The sequence below is a fragment of the Arthrobotrys flagrans genome, assembly GCF_004000055.1.
Source record: "Arthrobotrys flagrans strain CBS H-5679 chromosome Unknown unitig_15, whole genome shotgun sequence".
Lineage (NCBI taxonomy): Eukaryota > Fungi > Ascomycota > Orbiliomycetes > Orbiliales > Orbiliaceae > Arthrobotrys > Arthrobotrys flagrans.
This window is the reverse complement of record NW_027137545.1, coordinates 4,709,865-4,732,527: the sequence shown is the minus strand read 5'-3', so window position 1 is coordinate 4,732,527 and position 22,663 is coordinate 4,709,865. Positions and strand designations below refer to the sequence as shown.

Genomic DNA, 22,663 nt, shown 5'->3' with positions numbered 1-22,663 from the left:
CTTTTTTAACAGTAGACTGAAAAAAGACCATGCACTGTTTGCCAACGAAAGGTCACCTTGTTGACCAGGCTTAGGGATACAACCCTTGTTAACCTACATGGGTAGAAAAACTTTGGGCAGGTATGGTACTAGTTGCTTCTCGAAACGCTTCCCAACCAGGAAGTTTGATGGGAGGTGCATGTAGACGAGAAAGCTTTTAGGCTGGTGCGTCTATGCGATCTATGAAGACTTGTAGGCAGATGAGGGGATTGAGGGCATAAATTGTGAAGATAATTATAATTATTTCATGATAAGGAAGAAGCTGGAGGCGAGATATATTCTAGAACGGAACCATGAACAATGGTGATGAGGGATGGGAACCTTTTTTTTTTTTTTTTTTGACATGGTATGAGAGCTATAGAAGCGGAGATACTATAGACAAGACAGGAGAAAACCTTCGAGAAGCCGGCGTAGCGAAGTAAACCCCCTGTGGATAAAGAGCCTTTCCCTCAGACTTTTTATGTGGAGAACGGAAGAACCGGGAGAATATGTAACACAACCATCACCGAAGAAGCCAACGGCTGAGAAGGTTTTTTCCTTTCTAGCCAATGCAACCAGTCATGTGAAACGTACTATGTACGTGTATGTATTGTACCTACATACCACCACATGTCGATGGATGGATACCAGATGGCGGAGAACAGAATCTTGGTCGTTGGTAGTAGTTCTCGTATTCTATATAGTATACTCTGGAGCAGCGGTACGTTGGAAGATACTTACCTGCTTGCCTTGGGTGACAAGTGCCAGCTCATAAACGATCGGGACCATCCCTTAGTACATACTTCGTACATACAATTCATGCATTTCGTATCGAATCCCAGAATTTTTTGACAAGAGGTTTGATATGATAGTGGTTCTTGTGAACGAACTGCACAGCAGTCACAGCACTTACAGACCATACAGAGGGAAGTACAATGTACCCCCCTGTTCCTGTTGGCGTTCGATGGCTCCTCCTCGATCGATTGGAATGTTATAAGAAGAGGACGCATGTTTGCTTCTGTTAAGGCTTAAGGGGGTGAGATCACGGTCTTGGCTTCCGACGGCAAAAGGTTGAAAGCGACGGGGGGCCCAACACAGATCGGCACCCGGGGTCAACGCAAGCAGACGTTCGTTCCCAACTCAGCTTATAAAGGTGACACGCTGTCCCTTTTCCCTTCCATCCTTCCCCAGACCTCCATCATTCAATCAATCGACTCCATCGACTCGGCTTGACTCGACTCCAACATTATACATTGCACCCACAGAAAGATATCCTTTCCTTTGTTTGTCCAAGTCAAGTTACTCCAGACAAGTACAGCCTACCTGTGACTAGTTTGGTTGGTATCTGAAAAGAAAACGAGGCAGTCGTAACCTTTCGTGCCTTATCTGATATTATATACGCACATACCACTCTGGGACGAACAAACCTTACCCTCCTAGTGGTGGTGTACCCCCAAGAGCTTATTATATCTCATTCATTTCATCATCCAGTTTTGGATGACTCTTTAAACTCCCTCGCTTCACAGACGATCCCGTTAAAAGGGGCAAACCATCCTTCCTGCCCTTTCTCTCCTTTCAACCTTTCAGATCATTCATCCGAAGATATCATTTCCGTACCTATATTTTTATCAATCACAGTATTCCACAATGTCTACACCATCGTCTGTTGACTCGTCGCTGTGGGATGCCGATAACTACGATATGCTCATGAAAACCATGACACACCCTCCGTCGCCACCGCACACGTCCGATAGTGAATGCGAGGCCATGTCTCCGGCTTCAGATACACCATCAACCCCTGTTGTTGAAGACAAGAAAGATGGCGAAGAAAAGAAGCCAACAAAGAAGAGAAAGTCGTGGGGTCAGGAGCTCCCGACACCCACTACCAACCTCCCTCCAAGGTATGTATACATATATATGCGATTACATGCATATCTTTGATCAGATTCTAACTTTGTATAAAGAAAACGCGCAAAGACCGACGCCGAGAAGGAGCAGCGCAGAATAGAGCGTGTCCTCCGGAACCGTGCCGCCGCGCACTCTTCCCGTGAACGCAAGAGAGCCGAACAGGAGGCTCTTGAGAAAAGGAAGAAGGAGATCGAAGCCGAAAATGAAAACATGAAGAACCGTCTTTCTCAGTTCGAACAAGAATTCTCAGACCTCCAGAAGAAGTACAGAGAACTGGAGCATAACTATCTCCTTGCCAAGTCGCATCTTCCTGCCGACTCTGGTTTCGTCCCAGTGTCCATCCCAGAAGACAGTTCAATATCCTCTGGCAGCATCTCTATGTCTGACGTCCAAGCACTGTCTCCTCAGTCCCTTATCCAATCACCCCCTGTCAAGGCCGAAGATTTGAACCCGGTCGTTCTAGCTAAACCTGTTCTCATCCAGACACAACATCATGCTACGATGTTGTGTATCAAAGACCTGCAGTGTCTGCTGAGCAACACGGTAGCGACAGCGACCTCATCACTTCTGCGCCCCTTGTCAGCGATTGGGCGGATTGGACGCTCTTTGACGAAACCATGAACATCACACCCGACTTTCTTGACATCGCTGGAACCCTTGAGGAAACAATGTCCAACGTCACCACACTCTGTGACTCCGATACCCTCCCCGAATCCTCCGGGTTGGATTCGTACTCCATCGGGTACGACCTTTTCGGAGCCGACCCCACCAAGAAACCGACCCTTGACCTCGACCTCTTCGCCGGCCTCACCGGCGAGGGCGTCGAATTGTGAACAGACAGCACCCCCAAAGTTTCGCTTTGTGGATCCTTTTTTTTCTCTTTTCTTTTTTGTTTTGTTTCTCACTTGGATGTTTCTGCTCTTCGTCAGTTTTCTTGACCCGATTTAAGAAACACATCTCCACTAGGTTCGTTTATTTCCCTAATACTCTTTTCCCTTTTCTGGGTTGCGGATGGATTTCTGTTTTGTTCTTTTTGGTTTTCCGGTGCTGGGTTCGGAGTTCTTGCTCTTCGTTTGCTCTTCTCGGCTTTCTCGACTCGCTTTCGGATTATTCTTCATCTTTTTTTGGATCTTTGGAGCTACTACGCACTCTTAGTGTGTGGGCTGCTATACCACACTTCTCTTCTCTTCACCCTTTTTATCATCCAGATCAGATTCCTCCGTTTTGAGGACCTATCTCTCGCTTCGATACCCAACTACTCCCTATCACGCAGCTGTCTCAGTTTTATTCCACTTCAAATTCATTTGTGCGCGCGATCCATCGGCTTAAAAAGCCTCTTGGCATATGCAGCGACGGTTTTTGAAAGTGTAAATCTTTGAGAATACGGCTTTATTGTGTGTGGGAAGGGCGTCGGTGAAAATATGGGTTCCTTATTGGGTTTCTATGATCGGAGGGGAGAGTTAAGTCGTGGGACCAAGGTCTTGATTAGTGGAGGGTATGTTTGATTAGCTGTAGTAGTAGGATCGGCTTTGAGAGGGCAGAAAAGGGGAGTTGGGGCTTTGGTCTGGTGTTCGTGAAGCTGATTAGGCGGGACGGGATCATTTGTGGTCTTGAATTAGAGGGAGGGAGGAGGGAGGTATTCATCGGTGGGATGAAAGAAAGCGTAAAAGAAGAACCATGAAACCCCGAGATTTGAGGAATGATTCAATAGATAAGATTCTCTGTGTGTGTTCTGTTTCACTGTCTCTTATGGTGGGATGAGGGAAAAAGTATGACAAGATATCCTTGGTCTTTGAAGAGTTTACCTTCTTTTTATCATTTCTTATATGGAATGAGGAGTATACCACTTGGGCGCCCTCTTAGAGAGGTGGTGCTGAAGCAGCGTTTTTGAACTTGAACTCGGAATGGCTTTGAGGATTTCATACTCCCGACCAAACAAACAAACAACCAAATGATCAATGGATCAATCATTGGAGGAGATAGATATGAAGTATGGCGGTGGATGAAGAACTGGATGGATGATATCCTTTTTAACAAAAAACTTTTATTCTTTCACTTTTTTTGGTCTTGGAGTTTTTTTTAGCCGAGTTTTTGAGCGGGAAACAAAAATGATCGTAGATAGCCTTCATGTTTTGGACTGATAGGATAGTTTAGTCTAGCCAGCGGAATGAATTGAAAACAAATTTCAATATCACACAATTCAGCCTTGCCTTTAGTATCGTACCCAGTTTCGCCTAATAGGTAGCCGTGCTCGTCATAAATTTGCGTAGTCGGTGAGGGTTGAGTCTCGAGCTCTCAACCACCAACCACTGTGCACCCCTCACCCAGGCTTCACAAAGGGAATAACCATCTTGGCTGGCTTCATAAACGCGTACTCAAACGTCACAAAAAGAGAAGAGTAATCTAGCCCTTTCGACGTAGAATTCTATAATAGAAATATACCAGTATATCTCGAACTAACCGAACATTGATTGAATCCTCAGGAATTAATCAAGTCATATCGCACAATTATGGTGGCAACGATCTTCCCGCTTCCATCCGAACTTGCGTTGCAAATACTATCACTTCTTCCGTTAGAGGATCTAAAGTCTCTATCAGCTTGTTCGAAGGAGGTACGAAGGCCTACGAGTGTTGTGTTGTTTAAGAACGTGGTGTTGTGTCCTGCTGCTATCGATGCGTTTAGATGGTGGAGGGTTGGAGGGGGTTCAGTGAGTTTTATATATTTCTCCTCGTAGTTATATAAATTTTGTTAAATTGATTTCTTATAATATCCAGTTCCGTCCACATAACCCACCCCAAAGAAGCCAGCCCACAAGAATACATCTCCTTCTTCCGAACCATCACACCCCTCCTCTTCAAGTTTCTAGGAGTAAAAACCCTTAGAATCGAACTATTCACCTCATTCAAAGAAAATCACAGGATCCTAAACGCGGTGTTTAAACTCCTCGCCACATATCCCTGGTACGATGGGTTAAAGCGTCTCGTCATCCAATGGATGGATTACGTGCCTTCCCAAGAAACCCTTACCCCGCAGCATTTGGAGTTTTTGTATAGTGGTAGCGGTAATGGTGGTGAAAGAAGGTGGCCGAAGGAACTTGAGGAGGTTTGTGTGGCGAATCAAGTTTCGGAAGGGTGGAGGTTTAGGAAGGAGGAGGGAGGGGCGTATAATGGAAGTTTTGGGGAGGGACTTATAGCGGGGTTGGGGGTTGTGGTGGGGGGAGTTGAAGTTGAGGAAGGTGGAGATTTTGGCGGTGGGGATTATAGCGAATAGGAATTGGGAGGTGTTGAGGAAGAGGTACGCAGAGGCTGATGGTATTGATATATCTGCCGGGGCAAAGCAAGACAGTACCAGTTTCTGGCGGACTCAGGCCCGTCTAAGACCGCATTGGGCCTTAATAAGTCTAGGGATTTTACGAAGGGAATGGTGAGGTTTCCAACTGTGGCGAAGTTGAAGATTGATGTTATGAGGTTTAAGAAACGGAATTTTGCGGAGATCGTTATGAGGTTTTCGGGGTTAGAGGAGTTGGAGGTTTTGGTTTGGCTGATAGATTTTGAGGGTGATGATGATGAGATGGTTCCTAGGTATGGGAGGGAGAAAGTTGTTTGGAAGGATATTTTGGGGTTGAAGAAATTGAAAAAAGCGGTTTTACCGTGGCCGTTGGTGGTTGGAGGGGGGTTTCAACAGGTATCCAAAAACCATTTGAAAGATCCGGTGGCATGGTGGGTCAGAGAGTGGGGGAAGATGGGAGAGGAAGGTGTGATTGAGAATGCTAGGTTTGTAATGTGGAAGTATGAAGTTGGGGAGGAATTTTTGGATTTTAAGATTATGAGGGAGGGGAATCATACTTATTGGAGGGTGGAGCATGGGAAGCGGAGGTATGAGGGGACGTTGGATCAGTTACCTTTGTTATGGGATTTGAAGGAAATGATTGAGACGGGGACTGTGGATGTTGATATTGGGGGGTGGGAGGTTGAGGAGGGGGTGGAGGATGAGGATGGGGGCTATGAGAGTGAGGGGGGTGGGATGGAGTTTGAGCCTTGGGAGGAGTAGTTACTTCTATACATTGAGTACATACTTTATATTTGGTAGTCTTTGAGGATGGTACGTATAATTGAATGGTTTGGTATTTCGATAATCTCGATATATTGTTTATGGATAGTCTCGTGGGTAGAGATAGACATGTATTGGTGATTTGGGATGCGTAGCCATGATAGTTTATTATTGGGAGTCTCAAAGTATGATCTCAATCAGTTAGTCTCGGGGGGAACTAGGCTAGTCTCGAGGGTAGATTACTATTCGCATGCGCACAAGCCAACAAGATAGGTAATAGTTCATAGACCTGCCGCCGCTGCCACTAGACCAGCTGGGAAACCGATTCGAGAGGTGTCCGTTAATTTTTGTGGTCTGGTGATCTCATAATGGGACGGGTATCTGCATGAGTGTGGACGGAAAAAGTGACAACGTAATTAGCGGTTCTTTGCTGGAGGAGTTACACAGAAACTTGCATGCACATTATGTAGAACTGCGTCAAGAATGAATCTAAAGACTGGCTTCGGAGTCTATTATAAAAATTTGGTGATATAGAATCGTGCGGAAAACTTTTTGTTCTTGAGGATGTCTGATGTTGGTAATAAAGGTGGCTTGATATATGTTAGCCAGCCACAATAGGCAATATTCTTGAACCTGCATTCCAGAGGATAGCTAGCGCGCATGCAGTGACGATGATAAAGCAGAGTAATCCGGGGTGTCGGTGTTCCTGCGCCTGAAGGAGTGATATCCCTTGGTAGACGCATGCAGGCCGAAGGTACCCCCTGAAACCCGCGGACCATACTTTTTAAATTTTTCTTCCACGCTGCTGCTCCTCCTTGGACTATTTTTTCTCTCGATTCTTTCCGTTTCATTGCATTTTCATTGCATTTGTATGTATGCATCGAGATCTGATCTGGTCTGAAAAGAATGGTGTTTTTTTTTTTTTTTGAACTTGTACATTCCAGACAGCACGTTGTTCGATCCAGCATTCCGTTCGTACCCCCCTCTGCCTTGAACTCAGCTGCCAAAATACATACTCTGTATTACTATCTGTATCTGTAATCCGTATTTGTAAATCTGTTCCTGTGCCTGTCGTGGGTGTGGTGTCTAGTAGCTGTTAATTGTCTCCAGTTGCGACTTCGATTCGCCCGTTTTGGCGCTGGTGGTCAAAGCTGGTTGACCTTTGAAGCCCCTTACTTTAATTCGCCTGCCCACAGCCAATCCTCCACGCTCCATTCCCATTAACCACAAACCATCTCCACTACCATCTGTACCATCGTCATTGCCATCATCCGCCGTCATCCCGGTTCGAATTCACGACCCCATCCCTCAATTCATTCAAAGAACGGACGGCTTCGAATCAATTAATCCCATTGCCGTTCTCCAGAACCGCTGCTTGTACAGCCTAACTCCCTTGGCTAGGACCGTCCCCGACAATCGATGAGCATATGAGCCCGGGGTCCCAGGACAGGTACCGCCCATAGACGACTAGCAGGCGCGCTACTTTCTTGATTTCGACAACATTTGTTTTAACACAGGGATTCCTGGATTCTCAGCTTGGACCTTCCTTTCTTCCTCCCTCCATTCGTTCCTTCTTTCGTTCCTCCAAACGTTTTAGATATATACGATATTACTCTATTAATCTTACTGGTCTTTTGTTGCTCTGGCTGGGTTGCTGCTGCTGCTCTGCATTAATAATCTCTTGCTGCTATGGCCTTTACCCTCTCCGAAAACGACTCTGGCGTATCCGGCTTTAGCACCAAAGATAATAAATCCAGCATTCATCGCCTCTCCTCTAACCGTCCTTCCAACGAGATGGCAACGAATACCACAACCACTGCTGCTTCATCCATCGCCGACACACCTACCGGTAACCGAAAGTCCATTTCTTCCTCAAAGGATCCGGCTTCCCCTTTTCACCCGCCTGGCCCGCTCCAGCATTCTCGCTCCGAATCCGTAGATCTCGAACTCGAACGAGGCTTAAAACTCGACGACCTCCGTCAACGTCGCGCTCAGGAACTACCTCCCGTTTCACCGATTAACAATGCACCCTCTCGCGACGGCTCTTCCATCCACACCGAATCCTCAACTCCTTGGGACCCGACTCACCCCTGTTACCCACACATAAACCCTCATGTTCCGCCAAATTCGCCGCTGGCGGAATCTACAAAGATCATCCGAATACCCCGCGACTTTATGATCCATGGAGATGTCAGTCCGGCCTTTTCGAACACATACCCGAAAATCTTGGAACCGTACCTCAGCGAGGAACGTTTTAGACGGATAGTGAAAACGATAAATGCCGAGTTGTATGAGGCTTTTAATCCGTGGAACTGGCGGAACTGGGTGGATGCTGGAGTCGGCGTCCTGACATTGTGGTTTGCCGAGGATATATTTGGTACAGAAGCGAAAAGACGGCTAAGGAGGATCGAAAATTTCTTGGAGCAGCAGAATAAAGAGATGGAAGAAATTCTGGAGAAACTTCGAAGGGGCGAAACCGTAGAGGGAGAGGAAGGACGACTTGGTACTCGGGAAGGAGAAGAAGGACCTGTACCGATCAGCGGACTAGCAAAGTTAATTCCGCTACGGAGGACAGGTTATATGAATGTGAGTTTTGTCCGCCTTCCGCTATCCATGGCGATGAATTCCAGGCCGAGCCTGGAATGTGGTAGATAGCTTCTAGGGGATATGTGACGCTAATCTAATGTGATAATACAGCTGGATATCCAAATACCAAACCCCTTCACTCCCGACTCGGAGTTCGACGATGACGAGATGGGAGAATACTCTGCGCAGCCGACGCCACGGGATACCGGCGCGCCCACTAGCCCGAGAGACGGAATTCCCAGCTGATACCCCCCTCTGGTCTCCTTTTGTCTTTTGTTCACCCTTACCAACCCCTTTGTAAGACGCTTTCCTGTTTGGGGATTCTAATGATTTGACGCCCGCTGCACATAGCTGGATTCTGTACACTTGCGCTTTGGTTTTCACCCTTTCCCTTTCACACTTTTTATATACCCCATTATCGATGCATCGACAGTTGTGCACTTTTTCTTCTTTTTTTATGGGTTTGAAACTTACCGTTGTGCGTTTTCTTCATTAGCTGCCTGGAGGGTGGTACATACGTTTTTCACGTTCACACCGTCGCCGTCACCGCGTGCACCGTAATCACTGTCGACATGTCATACTTCACTTCATCGTCCCGTGTACGTCAGTTGTATCAGTATCCCGAAGAAGAAAAAAGCAGACGCTTGCTTTTTTGTTTTTCTGTCACCTTTTTTTTTTTTTTTTTGTGTACAAAAAAAGGAGTTTTTAAGGTGGGGTATAAAGAGTTGGCGCTGTTTCATTCTTTTCTATTTTCTCAGTTGTTAATGAGCTGGGTGGACTTGTGGTTTGGAATGTCTATTGTAGATGATGTTGTTATCTATCTTAGTTCTATACCTGGTCAATCAAGTCTACTGCCGGCTTTCGAAGATCTTTTTACTGGTGGACGGTGGGGGTTGGAGTAGGTGGGAATATATTTAATTTTCTTCACTATAACTACCTCGGTACTAAAGTAACTACCTAGAGAAAAATGGTTTTGATATTGACGGAAATTTTAAAAAGAATCTTGAACATGGGATGTGCTTACGCATGCACACGCTCCTGGTGTATTTAAAAGCGATTGACTCTGTCATGGTTGTTCACCGGTGTTCCTAGGCACGCATGCAGCTTCGGCTTCTGTAGATGATGGCTGAGCTGAGGGGCGATTGGTCGCTAACGTCTGATAACGGCCATGAGGGTTCAGTAGGCTCTGACATTTATTTAACCCCTCTGGATAGATTTCCTGGGGCGACTGATATGTATTGGTTGATATTTAATATTGGTCGTTGTTGATTGTGTCCATTATGGTGTCTTTATTTCCGAATCCTACTATGCCAACCGCTGATAAGACCTGATGCATACAGGTGGTGCAACAGGGCGGCTGTCATAGCCCGTCCCTTCTGGTATCTCGGGCCTGGGCCCGGATTTCTGAAGATATATGTTGATTGATATTGATCGATCATCGTTGGCCGCCTCGAATCCCCGTTTTCTCTAATATATTTCTGATGCTCATGTGGTATAACTAATCAGCGACGGTGCCGAAGCCTTCCGTCTTGTATTATATAAATATTGTGCTTTGAGCACATATTACGTATGGCTTTGTCGCTTCCCCTGAAATAGAAGTTTTCCAGTCCAATCCAGATAGAGAGGTCGTATACCTTGTGGTATTTTAATAATCATGAGTATTAAGATCCTGCAGTAACTCATGACAATGCTGTTGGTCCACTCTGTACCCGTACGTGACGGGTTCATCTGAACCGGGTTCCGTGCGTTCAACCATTAGTGAGGTCGTAAAGGTAGAAGAGCTTGAAGTAAAGCGTTCGGAGTCGCTTTATTCTTCGAGTTAACTATTCGTTATTAGATAGGAGTTTTGATACACCCTTCTTTTTTCATCATTCAATGATGATGATGTTTGTTATATTGGGAAGGTATTGGATATACCTCCCATTGATAATAGTGCTCCAGCCTCGAGACTCGACAGGCTCATCTACTTTTCGCTTCTTTTCGTTTGATGCCCCTCCATATTGTGAAGTAAGTCGAAAGGTTGATATCAGGCATATCCTTAACACAGATGGAGCATCTCAGCACCTTGATACTCATGATTCCGCATGTACCTTCCCCAACAACTGGCATAGAACCATTTCCCCATTCAGCCTCTGGGGGTATTTTTTGTCAACCATGTTCGCAAGAGGGGTCGGGCGGTTGTCATTGCCCCCGAAAAGTGCCTCCAGGCAAATTTGTGTCATAATGACGTTGTATCCAGGGATTTTAGGATTCTTCCTGGGAGAGGCCAGAGCCCAATTTACCGTAACCATCTATGCGAGGATGATAATATATTAGTCATTATATTGAAGGTGTTATGGTGGTGCGACAAACCGTTTTATCGGCTGATCAGCCTGGAAGTGTATCCAAGGCGAGGAGCATTTATAAATATCGAAGTCGCCTAAGGACTTCACCTTGTATAAGTATATATAATAGTCCGTCAAATTGTGTAGGGATAGGTAATATTACTTGCGCCTGCACATTACCCGCGACACCAGCCCCTAGGGCCCACATCTCCTTACGAGAGATATGCAAAGGTTGCCGATGATTCCGCAACCTTACCCACACCGGCGGACTGGTTTCACAGACTTTTGGCCATGCTAGGATGACCCGTATCGACGATTTGTACTGGAGAAGCAAAGCTAATGAATACATGGCGCATTGCTTCCGTCCATTCTAATATAATATTGATTAGACTATCGATATATACCAACTGCTAGCGAGCATAAATAGCCAGAGCTAGTCTGCAGCCGTAGGCCGTGGCCGGTATTTGATGACAACCCCTTCATCTGTCAACTAAGAAGCGGACATATCTGTCGTTAAACATTATAAACCCCAGAGGATGCGTATCTCGGGTCTTTAAATCTTCGCTGGGACTTCGGGCGTATGGTTCGCGTTGCATTGTCGGTGTTGTAATGTTTCGGCCTCGGGATGGACCTTATTGGACTTCTAATCCTCAAGGTTAAATCTCTATCGAAATTAATTGTGCTAATGAAATTAGAGAATACTTACCTAGGCATATGTGACCTGTATGTCCTGGTAAAGTTCTGGCTGTGGTATATATATAACACCAAAGGAAAGGACATTGGGAGAATATCCTCGGTACTTTTGAACCATGACGATTAGATCCCCAAGGGACTAATATTTATATATAGGTCGAAATTATGATATATGTGTGTCACTTGCATTGTTTTTGGTCTCGTGAGCTCACGGGTCACCTCGTGGGTCGCCTCATCTGGCTAGGCCTCTAGATCTATGGATATCACAATCGGCAAGTTAGTATTGTAATTGATATCATTTGCAATGCGCTTCGTCTCATTAGTACGTACCTGGTAGTATGAGTACTTACATGATGGATAGCTCATATCGCATCGTATTTAGACGCGAGATAGGTAAGATAGTCTTGTAGTTTGTATTATTTGTATTGCAATACTGTGTTTCGTCTCATTCACTACCCGAGCTGAGAAGCGTAAACATCTAAGCCGACGTTAACTTTATTGGATAGTAATAAATAATAACGAAGAGGCCTTCCTCGTAACTCGACGAAGCATCTGGTTCTTGTCTTTGCAGCTGGAGAGCTTCAAGCTCCCGGGGACTTATGTATGTCCCTCGGGAGGAGCAGGTCTTTGGTACCGTTAGTAAGGACACGGCGCCTCCGAACCCAGACACCATCGACTCGTTGCTCTCAAGGACTCGTCCAAACCCCTCGATGTTGAGCTTGGTCTTCATCTTGCCCTAGACTTTTCTCTCGGGCATTGATCCAGAGTCCATTCTGATCCAGGCCTTTTTATATCTGTGGATAGATTTGATGTGGAAGAGCATATTTTTGGGGTTGCTGTGCATGCCCCCCGACCATTTGATATATGAGAACCTTGGTAGTCCTTCGCGTCATTTCCCGGTCTAATGTATCGAGGCCCGGAAATATATTTTCGGATTCATTTTCGTCCCCCATATAGAAGTATCGATTCCAGATGACATAGAACTCGGAATAGAAAAATAAGTTTGAGATAAGAAGGAAGTGGTGATGGTAGATATTATTTTGGAAAAGGAGGTAGAGGTCGTGTCGTTATAAACAAAGAAGAAAAAAAAGAGAGTATTTTCCCCCGTATAGACTCTACTGTTCCACCATTGCCACATACGCTCATTCGAAGCATATACGCCATAATGTCACCAATCGAGGCCTTTTGGTCCCGCCATATCCATATATTTCTTTCTGAGGCTTGGCTTCAGAAAGTGTCGGCTGTCATGTTCCCAAAGGCTACACCCTCCAAAGTTGAGGAGCCTAGCAATGGGGTGAGCATGTACTGACTTTAGTATCATGTAAGTCTCGTTGGAAGTATCTCTTGAAAGTCTTCCCATTCATCTCGAGATCGTGACATGTCCTCGATATCCCGTTGGAACGTCAAGATACTCTTGTCATCTTTTTCTCCATGATCGATTTTCAAGTTAATCTAGCTCGGTCTGGGGCTATAGCCTCCTATCATATCGGCAAGCTAGCAATCTGGATATCGATGATGCTTGTCTTGCATCGAGTCGGTTGGTTCAAGTAGCTGTCCTCCAGTACTGGGGACAGTGTTCGTGATCTTATATGTCCCAGATGAAGAATAACAGAGTTTAACTGTACACCCAACATTTGAAGCGATCAGTCTCGAAAAATTAATATCCTATCAGACCTCGAGCGAGGAAGAAAAGACAAACTTCGGACGCAGTATAGTGCTACGATATTCCAATGCACCTCAAGAAAATGCGATTTCTCCACCAGTCCCCAAGCTCGTATTTGTTTTAGGGGGAACTATACTGAGAAACCCCATCAGGGTTCCAAACTGGGTTGGAGAATTCGGTGATTCGGATACTGATGAGCGCATTCTGGTCTCGGATATTTTGTTGGTTTTTTCAGAGATTCTCCCCCTCCTATTGTCTCCAGGTCTAAATACAAGAGAAGGCCTCCCAGTTGTTATCGATACTAAAGACGGACCTACAGAAGAAAGTAGATCGGGTACCTTCTACGATTCAATCAAGTGTCACAATGGCCGCGAGCATGCGCTCTTTGGATTTTCTGTATGGGTGCCTAGATATCATAACGGTAATGTCGAGATGTGGGTCGTGTTTGTGCCTCGCTATGGGTTCTGCATCGAACTTTAGGTTTAGTTACTGGACACCTATTGTACCTAATTACCTACTTAAGTAGGTATAGGCTTAGTTTAGGGTTTTCCAGACTACGTAGTAAGGCCTTCCTAGGCTCGAACCCATGCTCAAAGCATGAACCTCTTCCTAGCCAGCTATTCTCTTCTTTTCTTAAAAACTCCGCCTCCTACCCCCTCTATCCCTCGTTTCCTCCAATATAACCCCAGACTGCTGTATCAAATCCTGCTTAACCTCTTCATCCAACCCCTCATTCTTCTTCAAAACACACAATATCAAATCCCTCGGCAGGAATAACTTTTCCGTATCCTCAAATTTAAACCACTTCAGCCCTCTAACCTGCACATCTCCCAGCCTATACCCCTTAATCCTAATTTCCTCTGGTGTCCTCTCCGTCCCATCCCTATCAACCCCGACTTGGTAATCATCCCTGGCGAATATATACCCAAACTCTTCTTCACTTGGGAAGATTTCCATATTTTCCACATTCCTAAACGGGAATTTCGAGAATTCCATCCACCAGGCTTTGGAGTAGAGGTTTACATGGAAGAACGATACCGTTTTCACCCCTTCGGGTACTGGTATGAAATACGAAGGGTGGAATAAATAAACCCGTATATCAAGAGTATGCAACCTCTTCAACGCTAAAAACGTCTGCGTCAGCTCCTCAAGAGCGGGAACGTGAGTTGGTAAAGGTCGGAAATCTATTATTTCCATAACGGGGTTTAGCACTAAAACCTCGAGGTTTGGGGATTGTCTGAATAATTCTTTTAAGGCGGTTATATCCTCTTTTGTTCGGAGTGAGGGTTCGTTGGTTTCGGCGCGAGGGTTCCATTCGACTTGTTTGAAGGATATGGAGAGTTTTGTTAGTTTGTGGGTGTCAAAGAGGGGGTTATTAGGGTGGGGTCGAATTGGCCGGTTAAGGAGGTGATTGAGAATTCGGAGGCGGGACGGCTGTAGGAGAGGTCTCTGAGGGCGCGGAATAGTGAACGGAATTGGTCGTTTTTGACGACTACATTTTCATGTTAGCATTACATTTAAACTATAGATTTTATAGATATCCTAGACTCGAGATATAAACTTACCAGGCTTACTCACATAAAGTTCCCCATTCCTTATGCCCACCCCCCCAGCCTTCATCCCCCCCTTCACAACGTCCAAAAACTTATTCATCTTATGCACCGAGATCTTCTTCTCCCCTTCATCATCCACCACCGTAAAACTAAACCCCAGCGCAAATCTATAATCAAAAAAATCGTCTTGAATAAACGCCGCCCGTTCGATTGGTACTGTGTCGGGAGGGTCACCCTCCTGGAAATTCCGGATGGCATCGGATGTCTGATAATCGATTCTGCGGCGGAGGTAATGGCCTGCTGTTCGGTGGAAGTATTTGGAGGTTTGGATGAGGCGGGAGAGGTCTTTGATGTTGAGGAAGGCGAAGATGGAGATGTGGAGTTCGGGGGGGATGGTGAGCATGGATATTTTGTCCATTGTTTAGGTGTTTTTCGAGCTTCCTCCGTTTGGAGCTTTATAGGATATCTAGGGTAGAAGAGTTTCTTCGCTCGGTCCAAAAGTTGGGATGAGCTGGTGTCCTTTTTAGCAATAGTTTCAAAAGATGATTAAATGCGATCGCGATGCGCGGGGGAAGTTCGAAGACCTTTTCGTCAGATATATTTAAATTCCGAACCTCCGTTGTTGCAGGATCTGGAATGGAACGGTCATAGCATAACGTGTACATGACAGCCTTGGCCCCACTTGTGACATGACTCCGCATGCAGAGTCGGACATCAGTACACCTCGAATTCAGCGGACTGGCTGGGCGAGAAAGATCTCATCTCAGGGTATGCATCGCACGTGCTCCGCGATATCCTATGTGTTGCGACGCTCGCCAGACTAATCGATATCAACAGGCTATATACAATTCCGAGGCTATCCAGGCACTCCAATGTAGTTCCTTTCAAAAAGAGAAAGCGCAGTTTACAACTCCAGTCACCTATGACCTAAACAGTGATATCTGCAGTCGCGCACTCGTCACAATTCGAGCTCTCGTCATGACAGCTTGCGCTTGTCTCTGCTTATTAAGACTAAACTGTAAACTGCGTAGCTTATTTTTTTTTTTTTTTTTTTGATATTTAGGATTACCAATCTAGGGAATCAATCTGCCTTTCTCAAATTACAACAACAATGGAGTTTTGCGCGGGAGACTCTGTCAACCAGAATCTCGACGACGAGATAATTTATTACGTTACATCACAAAGGCGCTTTTGTAAAACAAGATTGCGGGCGATATGTATGAAATCTTGGAATGGTACTTTGAAAGTTTAAATACATCCTATGACCCATGAGTTTCCATAATACAACCGCATCCACGAACCAATCTAGTCCCCAAAAGCGCGAAAGGAACAGTATATTCCAATATTTTAATACCCGATTGTGGTTTTGGCGGGGTCGCCGCGCTTCCGCTGGTCTCTGCGTCAAAATTTTCTTTATCCGGAATTACTCTTTTGGGTAGCGGGCGAATGCCTATGAGGTTCTGGATATACATCCCTAAATCTCCGTGTAGGAATGTGATCAGAACGTTAGGATCTCCGGCCATCATTCCCAGGTTCGTTGGGTATACTTCAACAAAGTCTTCTCTGCGCTTTGGGGTACAGTGGCAAATTCGCTACTAGCAAGGCACTTTTTGGAAGTACGGAGTTGGAACCCAATAGATTGACTTCTCGGCCTTAACTTCGCACGAGGCGCCAGCAGATCCTTAAGGGTGTAACACCGATGTAGCCTTGCTTTGAAACAAATCTGTTCGATATAATGTAGTGGTTAACATCCAAATACTCCGGAAAAGAATCCAGTTGTAAATTTGACGTCCTAGGAAGGGTGTTACGTCGAAGTTGAATTCCTCTTCACAATATCCTCTCATGAAAGTCGTAAAAGACTTGTAGAGGAGAGTTTTTTTGGGGAAAGCCGTTGTGTTTTATTCGGATTAAACCACAATAGCTTCTTAAAAACCCTTTCCCGCTGCGCAGTCGCCACAACAGGGTACCCTGATCAAAATCTCGAAAAAGATATCAGGACACCCCGTGATAGGAAACCAATGATGGTATCTCGAGCCCCGTTAACCAGCCCCCACAACTAGCACTTTGTGGGGCCCGGTTTACAGGACTAGGTATCTCTCATGAGTTTGAAACCACAGTTAATTCGTGAAGCTCTCATTTCCAGTAGCTGGAGCGATGCCTCACGACTAGAGCACCAGTGCCCCGCCGGTTCGACACTGTCTTGGGAGGGCACCCCTTGAGTCCAGGCTAGTCTCGGTGACCTTTAACACGGAAAGGGGTCACCGACGGAAAGAGTGTTGTCCGCGTTGGATCTTGAATCCCGCCCTCTGATTGGCTGGGCGCAACGTCCACCATTCTTTGTTTCACCAAAGTGGCCAGTTTCCCAATTGAAATCCCGACACCGTTTCAACTTCTTCAAAGCTACGCCCTCCTTCTTCAACATCATCAACATCACCACCATCACCACCATATTACCTCCTCCAGAAGCTCACCTAAAGAGGGTCGCAAGAAGCATACTATATCAAATATCCATCCGAATATAGCTACCATCTTCTCCAAAAACATATATATATATAAAAAATGGACTCCTTCACCCTCCTCCCCCTCACCCTCGACAAAGTCACAAACTCCATCCTCTCCCCTTCTTCCGCCCCCGACTTCCCCCACCTCCCAACCGCCATCGCCGACCTAAACACCCTCCACCGCTCCATGCTCCAATTCGAAAACGCCATCCCCCCACCCCCAGGTCTCGTAAACCCCAAACGCTCCGCCCAGATCAACAAACTCCGCGAATCCGGCAACGCCGCATTTCGCAAACAATCCTTCGCCGAAGCCACAAAACTCTACTCCCTCGCCCTCGAGATGTGCCTAGGCCGACCCCACTGGGAACAATCCGCCCTGGTCCGCGAAGAAAGCGCAATGATCTATTCGAATAGATCGCAAGCTAATATCGCGATGAGGAATTGGGCTGAGGGAATGTGCGATGCCGAGATGAGTTGTGGGTTGAAGCCCAAGGATAACGTTAAGGCTTGGTATAGACGGGCGTTGTGTTTGAAGGAGATGGGGAAATTGGAGGATGCTAGGGAGGTGTTGGAGATGGGGTGTGAATGGGAGGCTGAGAATCAGGGGAAGACGGATGGGGATTTGAGGGCGCTGTTGAGGGATGTTCATAAAGCTATCGAGGAGAAGGAGAAGATTACCGGTGCTGCTTGATTTTTATATCTTTTCCACCATCTTCTCTTCTTGACGACATTGGTTCACTTTCATCGTACATAATTTTTAGTCTTTTATGCTTTGGATATCAGCTTGATGGCCCCCTGTACCGTTTTTACATCATTGTTCTGTTCTTGCGTGCATTAAGGCGTTTGTTGGCGTCTTCATCCTTGGATTCCAGCTTTCTCCAATTCTCATATATTCTCCTTCTGTATTTAATAGAATTGGCCGAAAAAACCTTTGAAATTCCCACATAACTATCCTAAAATCCTACCGTATAATACAATCCACCCCCTCTCAACCCCCCACCCCCAGCTCCCACAAAAGTCTCCACGCTCCCTGAAAGCTAACGTGCGAGGGTCCCATCGGCATGGAACGAACCCTACCTCTTCCTAACCTGCAACATCTTATTCTTCGGAAACACCAACGGCAACCTCAACGCCACGAGCCTATGCTCCCTCGCCTCCTCCTTCCCATACCCCATCATCTTCAAATACCCCTCCTTAAACCCCTCCACCCTCGCCCCCACCTCCCTAGCCGCCATCTCAACCTCCCTCCTATCGACTTGTAAATCCTGTACCAAATCAAACAAATCCATCCTCCCATCCTCTTCAACTTTCAAACACAAAATCACCATCCAACAATACAATTTCGTAAGCTTTGTTTTCGATAGTTGACGTTCGTTTTTGTTCTGGTTTTTGGAATCGGTGAATGTGTCGATCAGATGGGTTGTTATGGATTTATCGTCTGAGACGAAGGTGTCGTAGAGTTTCGGACGATATATGGTGTTTGAAAATGCGGAGATGAAGAGTCGGTGGAATTGAATCATGTGTTCGATGTAGCGGAGGAGTTTTAAGCGTTTTGTTACGTTCGCGCCGGAGTCTATGACACCACGGATACGGGATGTAACGTAATGTGGTGATATCCTATAAATCCCCATCGTTAGTACCCCCCTCCCTTCCAAATTTTATAGAAAAAAGGTAAAACATACGTAGATTCTACCTCCTCACCCGCCCTAACACTCCTCTCCCACTCCCTAACCCCCTCAGCACACCCATCCAACACCTTCTTCTCCACCATCTCCTCAACTCTATACACCGTATCCACCGTAACCCCCTCCTCATCAGCATGCACAGGCGGTAAATACTTGCTATTCCCAGAACCACTTCTAAGACTCTCGCTGGTAGGCAGCAAAGCAGTTGCAGAATCGACCGCCGAGGAGATTGCGGAAACGACGGAGGTAGAACTGGTACTGCCAAGGGTTGTGGTGGTGATGGCGTTGAGTTGTTCGTCCAGGAGGGCTTTTCGAGAGGTGCGGTTGCCGAAGGCGGCGGAGAGGGCTTGGCGGGAGTCCATCAACTATATTATAATCATGTCAGTTTCTTTTCCGTATTAACGGGGAGGGGGGACATACACTACCACTCGACGCCTTCTCCGGAATCTCCTTCTCCTTCAACCGTCTAACCTGTCTCCTCACATGTACCAACGGCGAAGGATAAACATCCACACTCCCGTTCTCGGGATCATACACTCCAACATAATACCTACGTAAATATCACCGATATATTAGCCCTCCCTCCCACAAAAAAATACTCACAATGAAGTATAATAAAGAAAACTTACGAAACCCCATCCTCCCCCTCTCCCCTCCCGTCATACTCAATCCTACTAGTCCTCGCCTGTAAACAATACTCCGTCTCTCTAGCCTCAACTTTCGTTCCAGCAGGCGTATGTCTCGTCACTCTTGACTTTTTGGAGTAGGCTGTGAAGGTTAGGTCGGGTGGGAGTTCGATGCCGTGGATTGATGCTATTATATACCAAAAAGTATTAACACACAGATACTAACAATTACGTATAGAATAGAGGGAGGGAGGGAGAAATACCAAGAATAGGCGGATGACTCCCAACTTCCTTCTGATTGATCTTTATAACTTGTGATGAGGAAGAGGGAACGACAGGACGGGGATGTCCGTGTGCATCTCTTTTGCGCTTTCGTTCTCGTTCGGGTGATGCCATTGCTTAATAATAAAATAATACAACAGGCGTATGGTGGGAAACAGTCGATGCTGGTTACTGAAGTAGTTGAGGTTGTCGCAGATGAGAGGTGAAAGAGGATTCAAAATTTTGGCTTTGCATGGTTTAAAGATTTTTGCTTGGCGTTCATCCGTTCGCGACTTGTTATATTTTAAGCCGCATCCTAACCACAGCACACAGCATCTAGAATCAAAGGAGACCAATCCCTCTTAATTACTGAATTTAAAAAACGAAGCTTCAGAGAAAATAGTATATTTACACTCATAAAAAATACGAACGCATCAGGAATCGTTTTCGAAGGATATCAAGGGAGGAATTTGAATTGTCAGCGTATAAAACCCTAACTTGGCCGAGAAAGAAGGAAAGACAGAAAGGAAACTATCCATACGAAAAGAAAGGGCAAAGCCACATTATACACCAATGACTCCAAGACGAGAAACTAACAGTTTTTAAAGAGGACGTAAAGCTGTGAAGGGGAGGAAGAGGGGAGGCGAGAAACCGCTCGAAGACCGGGATTTCGCAGGCAGGAATTCGAATCGCGATATTGATCGGAATCAAGAGATACGATAAAGACGTCGCCCGAACGTCCCAAGCATAAAAAAGAAAGAAGAAGAAAACTGAAAACCCCCTCACATGCTTCCCAGTATATCAAGTGCCCGAACTTTTTTTCAGGTGGGATAAAAAGGAAATAAGAAAAGAAGAAAAACAGAAAGAGGGCGACGGAAAGGAAGACAGATCTGTGTGATGCTGTCGCCACGATCGAAGAAAAGGGAAAGAGGGGAAATGCCACAAAGACGCCTAGATGCAGAAAAGATAGAAAGAGCCATAAACATAGCAAGATCTAGAAAAAATTGAAGTACATCGATACATCCCTTTCCTTTTCCTCTTCTCCCTTTATACCACCACTCGATCTATGAGAACGCATCTGTTGGAGTCACACAAAGCTGTGATTTTCCGTTTGCCTCTCGCGCAATCGTCATACTTCACAACCCTCCAATCTTCCCGAACTGGAACCCACCGCTGCCCATTGGATTGACACCTTGTTGACTATTCTGTGGTGGCGGTTGGGCATACGGGTTGATCTGCTGCTGCGGTGTCATAGGCCCGGGCGTCATACCGGTGCTAGGGACGGAAGGGCCTGCGTTCGTCGGGGTGGAAGGAATGTGTCCGCCATTTTGGACTCCCGTCTGGCCATTGGTGTACTGAACGGCGCCAGTAGTGTTAAGAGTAGGACCGGAATTACCGACCCCATTCAAACCCCATACCTGACCACTAATTTTTTCAATCAAAAGTCAGCACCCACGCCCACGAGGAAAAAAAGACATTGGAACCGCACCAGTACTTCTCTTCATCAATCTTTCCTTCAAAATATTTCCCTTTCATCGCAAAGAATATATGCCCCGTCAAAAGACTGTCACTACCGGCCTGATGTTGAGGCCCAACCCTTTGGACCCCCATGTCCTCTGCAATATCCTGCAAGCCACCTTTCAACGTCTTCACCGATTTCATCAGATACTTAATGTCGTACAAAGCCGGGAAGAACGTATGTAGGTACTTCCGGAACTCATTTTCTTCCGCCGGAAGCGCTTGGCACAGCATAATCTTCACCAGGTATCCAAAGTCGTACCCACTGTGGAATGATACCCATTTGACATTATCGAGGAGTACCAATCCGGACGAAATAAGAAGCTCTCCAAACTGTGCGACATCGATCCCATGATCCTCGTGACGCTTAAAGTCGATTCCAGACTTTGTCAGCAAGTCAATAGAATCCTGCGCATACATGTCGTCCGCGAGAGAAAACTGAAAATTGAACTGCCATGTGGATACGGGTTCCGGTGTTTTCCCATTTTCGTCGTAAAAGGTGATACCCAACTGTATTATCTTGAGCATATCCACATTACAACGGAGTGTCTGATAATGGTAGTCTGCCTTGCTACGGAAACCACCAATCGGCCGGGCTACTATCCCGGGAAACTCCGTATCCATTGCAATGTACGGATAATCCTCAACCAGATCCCTCAGCACGGCAATCTCAGACTCCAAATTCTGTTTCCAAACCTCTTTTATGGCGGCAGCAGCAGCAGCTGCTGCCTGCTGTTGTAACGACTGCTGCTGCTGCGTCGCTGCTTGAGAATGGAGTGACTGTTGAGAGTGTTGCTGCTGCTGTTGCTGTTGGGCATGTTGAGCGTGTGCTACCTGCTGTTGTAACGCTTGCTGGTGTTGGGATTGTTGGGCGTGTTGTTGATGATGAGATTGATGTTGGATATGCTGTTGATGCTGAGGTTGCATCTGGTGGTGTGCGAGGTGATGAGAGCCATGGTGAGGGTTACCGTGTAGGAGATGTTGGTTCCCAAAGGGCGAAGAGGAGTGCATAGGCGGCCCGAAGGCATTGCCTCGAGCAGGAGGCATGGTGGCGGTTGTTAGAACGAGGCGAAGGGAAGGTGACGAACGGATGTGTTAGCTGTTATCTGGAAGGAGAGGAGGATCGATAGAGATCAATTCGAGGCGTAGAAATGGAGATGTTCGATATATCCATCGGGTGGTTCGACGATAGGAAGGCCGGGTCTATCACAGGAGGGCAGCCATCATAGGAAGTCTCTTGATAGCAAGTCGTGTTAAGAGTAAGGCCCTATCCTAT

At 46.2% G+C, this 22,663-nt stretch overlaps 9 protein-coding genes across 9 annotated transcripts; 5 read left to right on the top strand and 4 right to left on the bottom strand.

The window, feature by feature from the left end:
* Positions 1–1,665: 1,665 nt before the first annotated feature.
* Positions 1,666–2,759, top strand: DFL_001290 (uncharacterized protein; the record flags this gene model as incomplete). The annotated part of the gene is made up of 3 exons (XM_067629884.1): positions 1,666–1,919; positions 1,983–2,450; positions 2,510–2,759. The coding sequence occupies 3 exons, from the start codon at positions 1,666–1,668 to the stop codon at positions 2,757–2,759; spliced, it is 972 nt and encodes a 323-aa protein (XP_067495860.1).
* Positions 2,760–4,599: 1,840 nt separating this feature from the next.
* On the top strand, positions 4,600–5,197 carry DFL_001289 (uncharacterized protein; the record flags this gene model as incomplete). The annotated part of the gene is made up of 2 exons (XM_067629882.1): positions 4,600–4,634; positions 4,702–5,197. 2 exons carry the CDS (start codon positions 4,600–4,602, stop codon positions 5,195–5,197), a joined length of 531 nt encoding a protein of 176 aa, XP_067495859.1.
* Positions 5,198–5,347: 150 nt separating this feature from the next.
* On the top strand, positions 5,348–5,977 carry DFL_001288 (uncharacterized protein; the record flags this gene model as incomplete). Its single annotated transcript, XM_067629881.1, has 1 exon — positions 5,348–5,977. The coding sequence occupies one exon, from the start codon at positions 5,348–5,350 to the stop codon at positions 5,975–5,977; it is 630 nt and encodes a 209-aa protein (XP_067495858.1).
* Positions 5,978–7,666: 1,689 nt separating this feature from the next.
* On the top strand, positions 7,667–8,809 carry DFL_001287 (uncharacterized protein; the record flags this gene model as incomplete). The annotated part of the gene is made up of 2 exons (XM_067629880.1): positions 7,667–8,563; positions 8,675–8,809. 2 exons carry the CDS (start codon positions 7,667–7,669, stop codon positions 8,807–8,809), a joined length of 1,032 nt encoding a protein of 343 aa, XP_067495857.1.
* Positions 8,810–13,876: 5,067 nt separating this feature from the next.
* On the bottom strand, positions 13,877–14,440 carry DFL_001286 (uncharacterized protein; the record flags this gene model as incomplete). The annotated part of the gene is made up of 1 exon (XM_067629879.1): positions 13,877–14,440. The coding sequence occupies one exon, from the start codon at positions 14,438–14,440 to the stop codon at positions 13,877–13,879; it is 564 nt and encodes a 187-aa protein (XP_067495856.1).
* A 149-nt stretch (positions 14,441–14,589) lies between these two features.
* Positions 14,590–15,214, bottom strand: DFL_001285 (uncharacterized protein; the record flags this gene model as incomplete). The annotated part of the gene is made up of 2 exons (XM_067629878.1): positions 14,590–14,735; positions 14,809–15,214. The coding sequence occupies 2 exons, from the start codon at positions 15,212–15,214 to the stop codon at positions 14,590–14,592; spliced, it is 552 nt and encodes a 183-aa protein (XP_067495855.1).
* A 2,141-nt stretch (positions 15,215–17,355) lies between these two features.
* On the top strand, positions 17,356–17,988 carry DFL_001284 (uncharacterized protein; the record flags this gene model as incomplete). Its single annotated transcript, XM_067629877.1, has 1 exon — positions 17,356–17,988. One exon carries the CDS (start codon positions 17,356–17,358, stop codon positions 17,986–17,988), a length of 633 nt encoding a protein of 210 aa, XP_067495854.1.
* A 382-nt stretch (positions 17,989–18,370) lies between these two features.
* On the bottom strand, positions 18,371–20,004 carry DFL_001283 (uncharacterized protein; the record flags this gene model as incomplete). The annotated part of the gene is made up of 5 exons (XM_067629876.1): positions 18,371–18,914; positions 18,980–19,347; positions 19,403–19,532; positions 19,612–19,795; positions 19,872–20,004. 5 exons carry the CDS (start codon positions 20,002–20,004, stop codon positions 18,371–18,373), a joined length of 1,359 nt encoding a protein of 452 aa, XP_067495853.1.
* Positions 20,005–21,005: 1,001 nt separating this feature from the next.
* Positions 21,006–22,434, bottom strand: DFL_001282 (uncharacterized protein; the record flags this gene model as incomplete). Its single annotated transcript, XM_067629875.1, has 2 exons — positions 21,006–21,294; positions 21,359–22,434. 2 exons carry the CDS (start codon positions 22,432–22,434, stop codon positions 21,006–21,008), a joined length of 1,365 nt encoding a protein of 454 aa, XP_067495852.1.
* Positions 22,435–22,663: the final 229 nt, after the last annotated feature.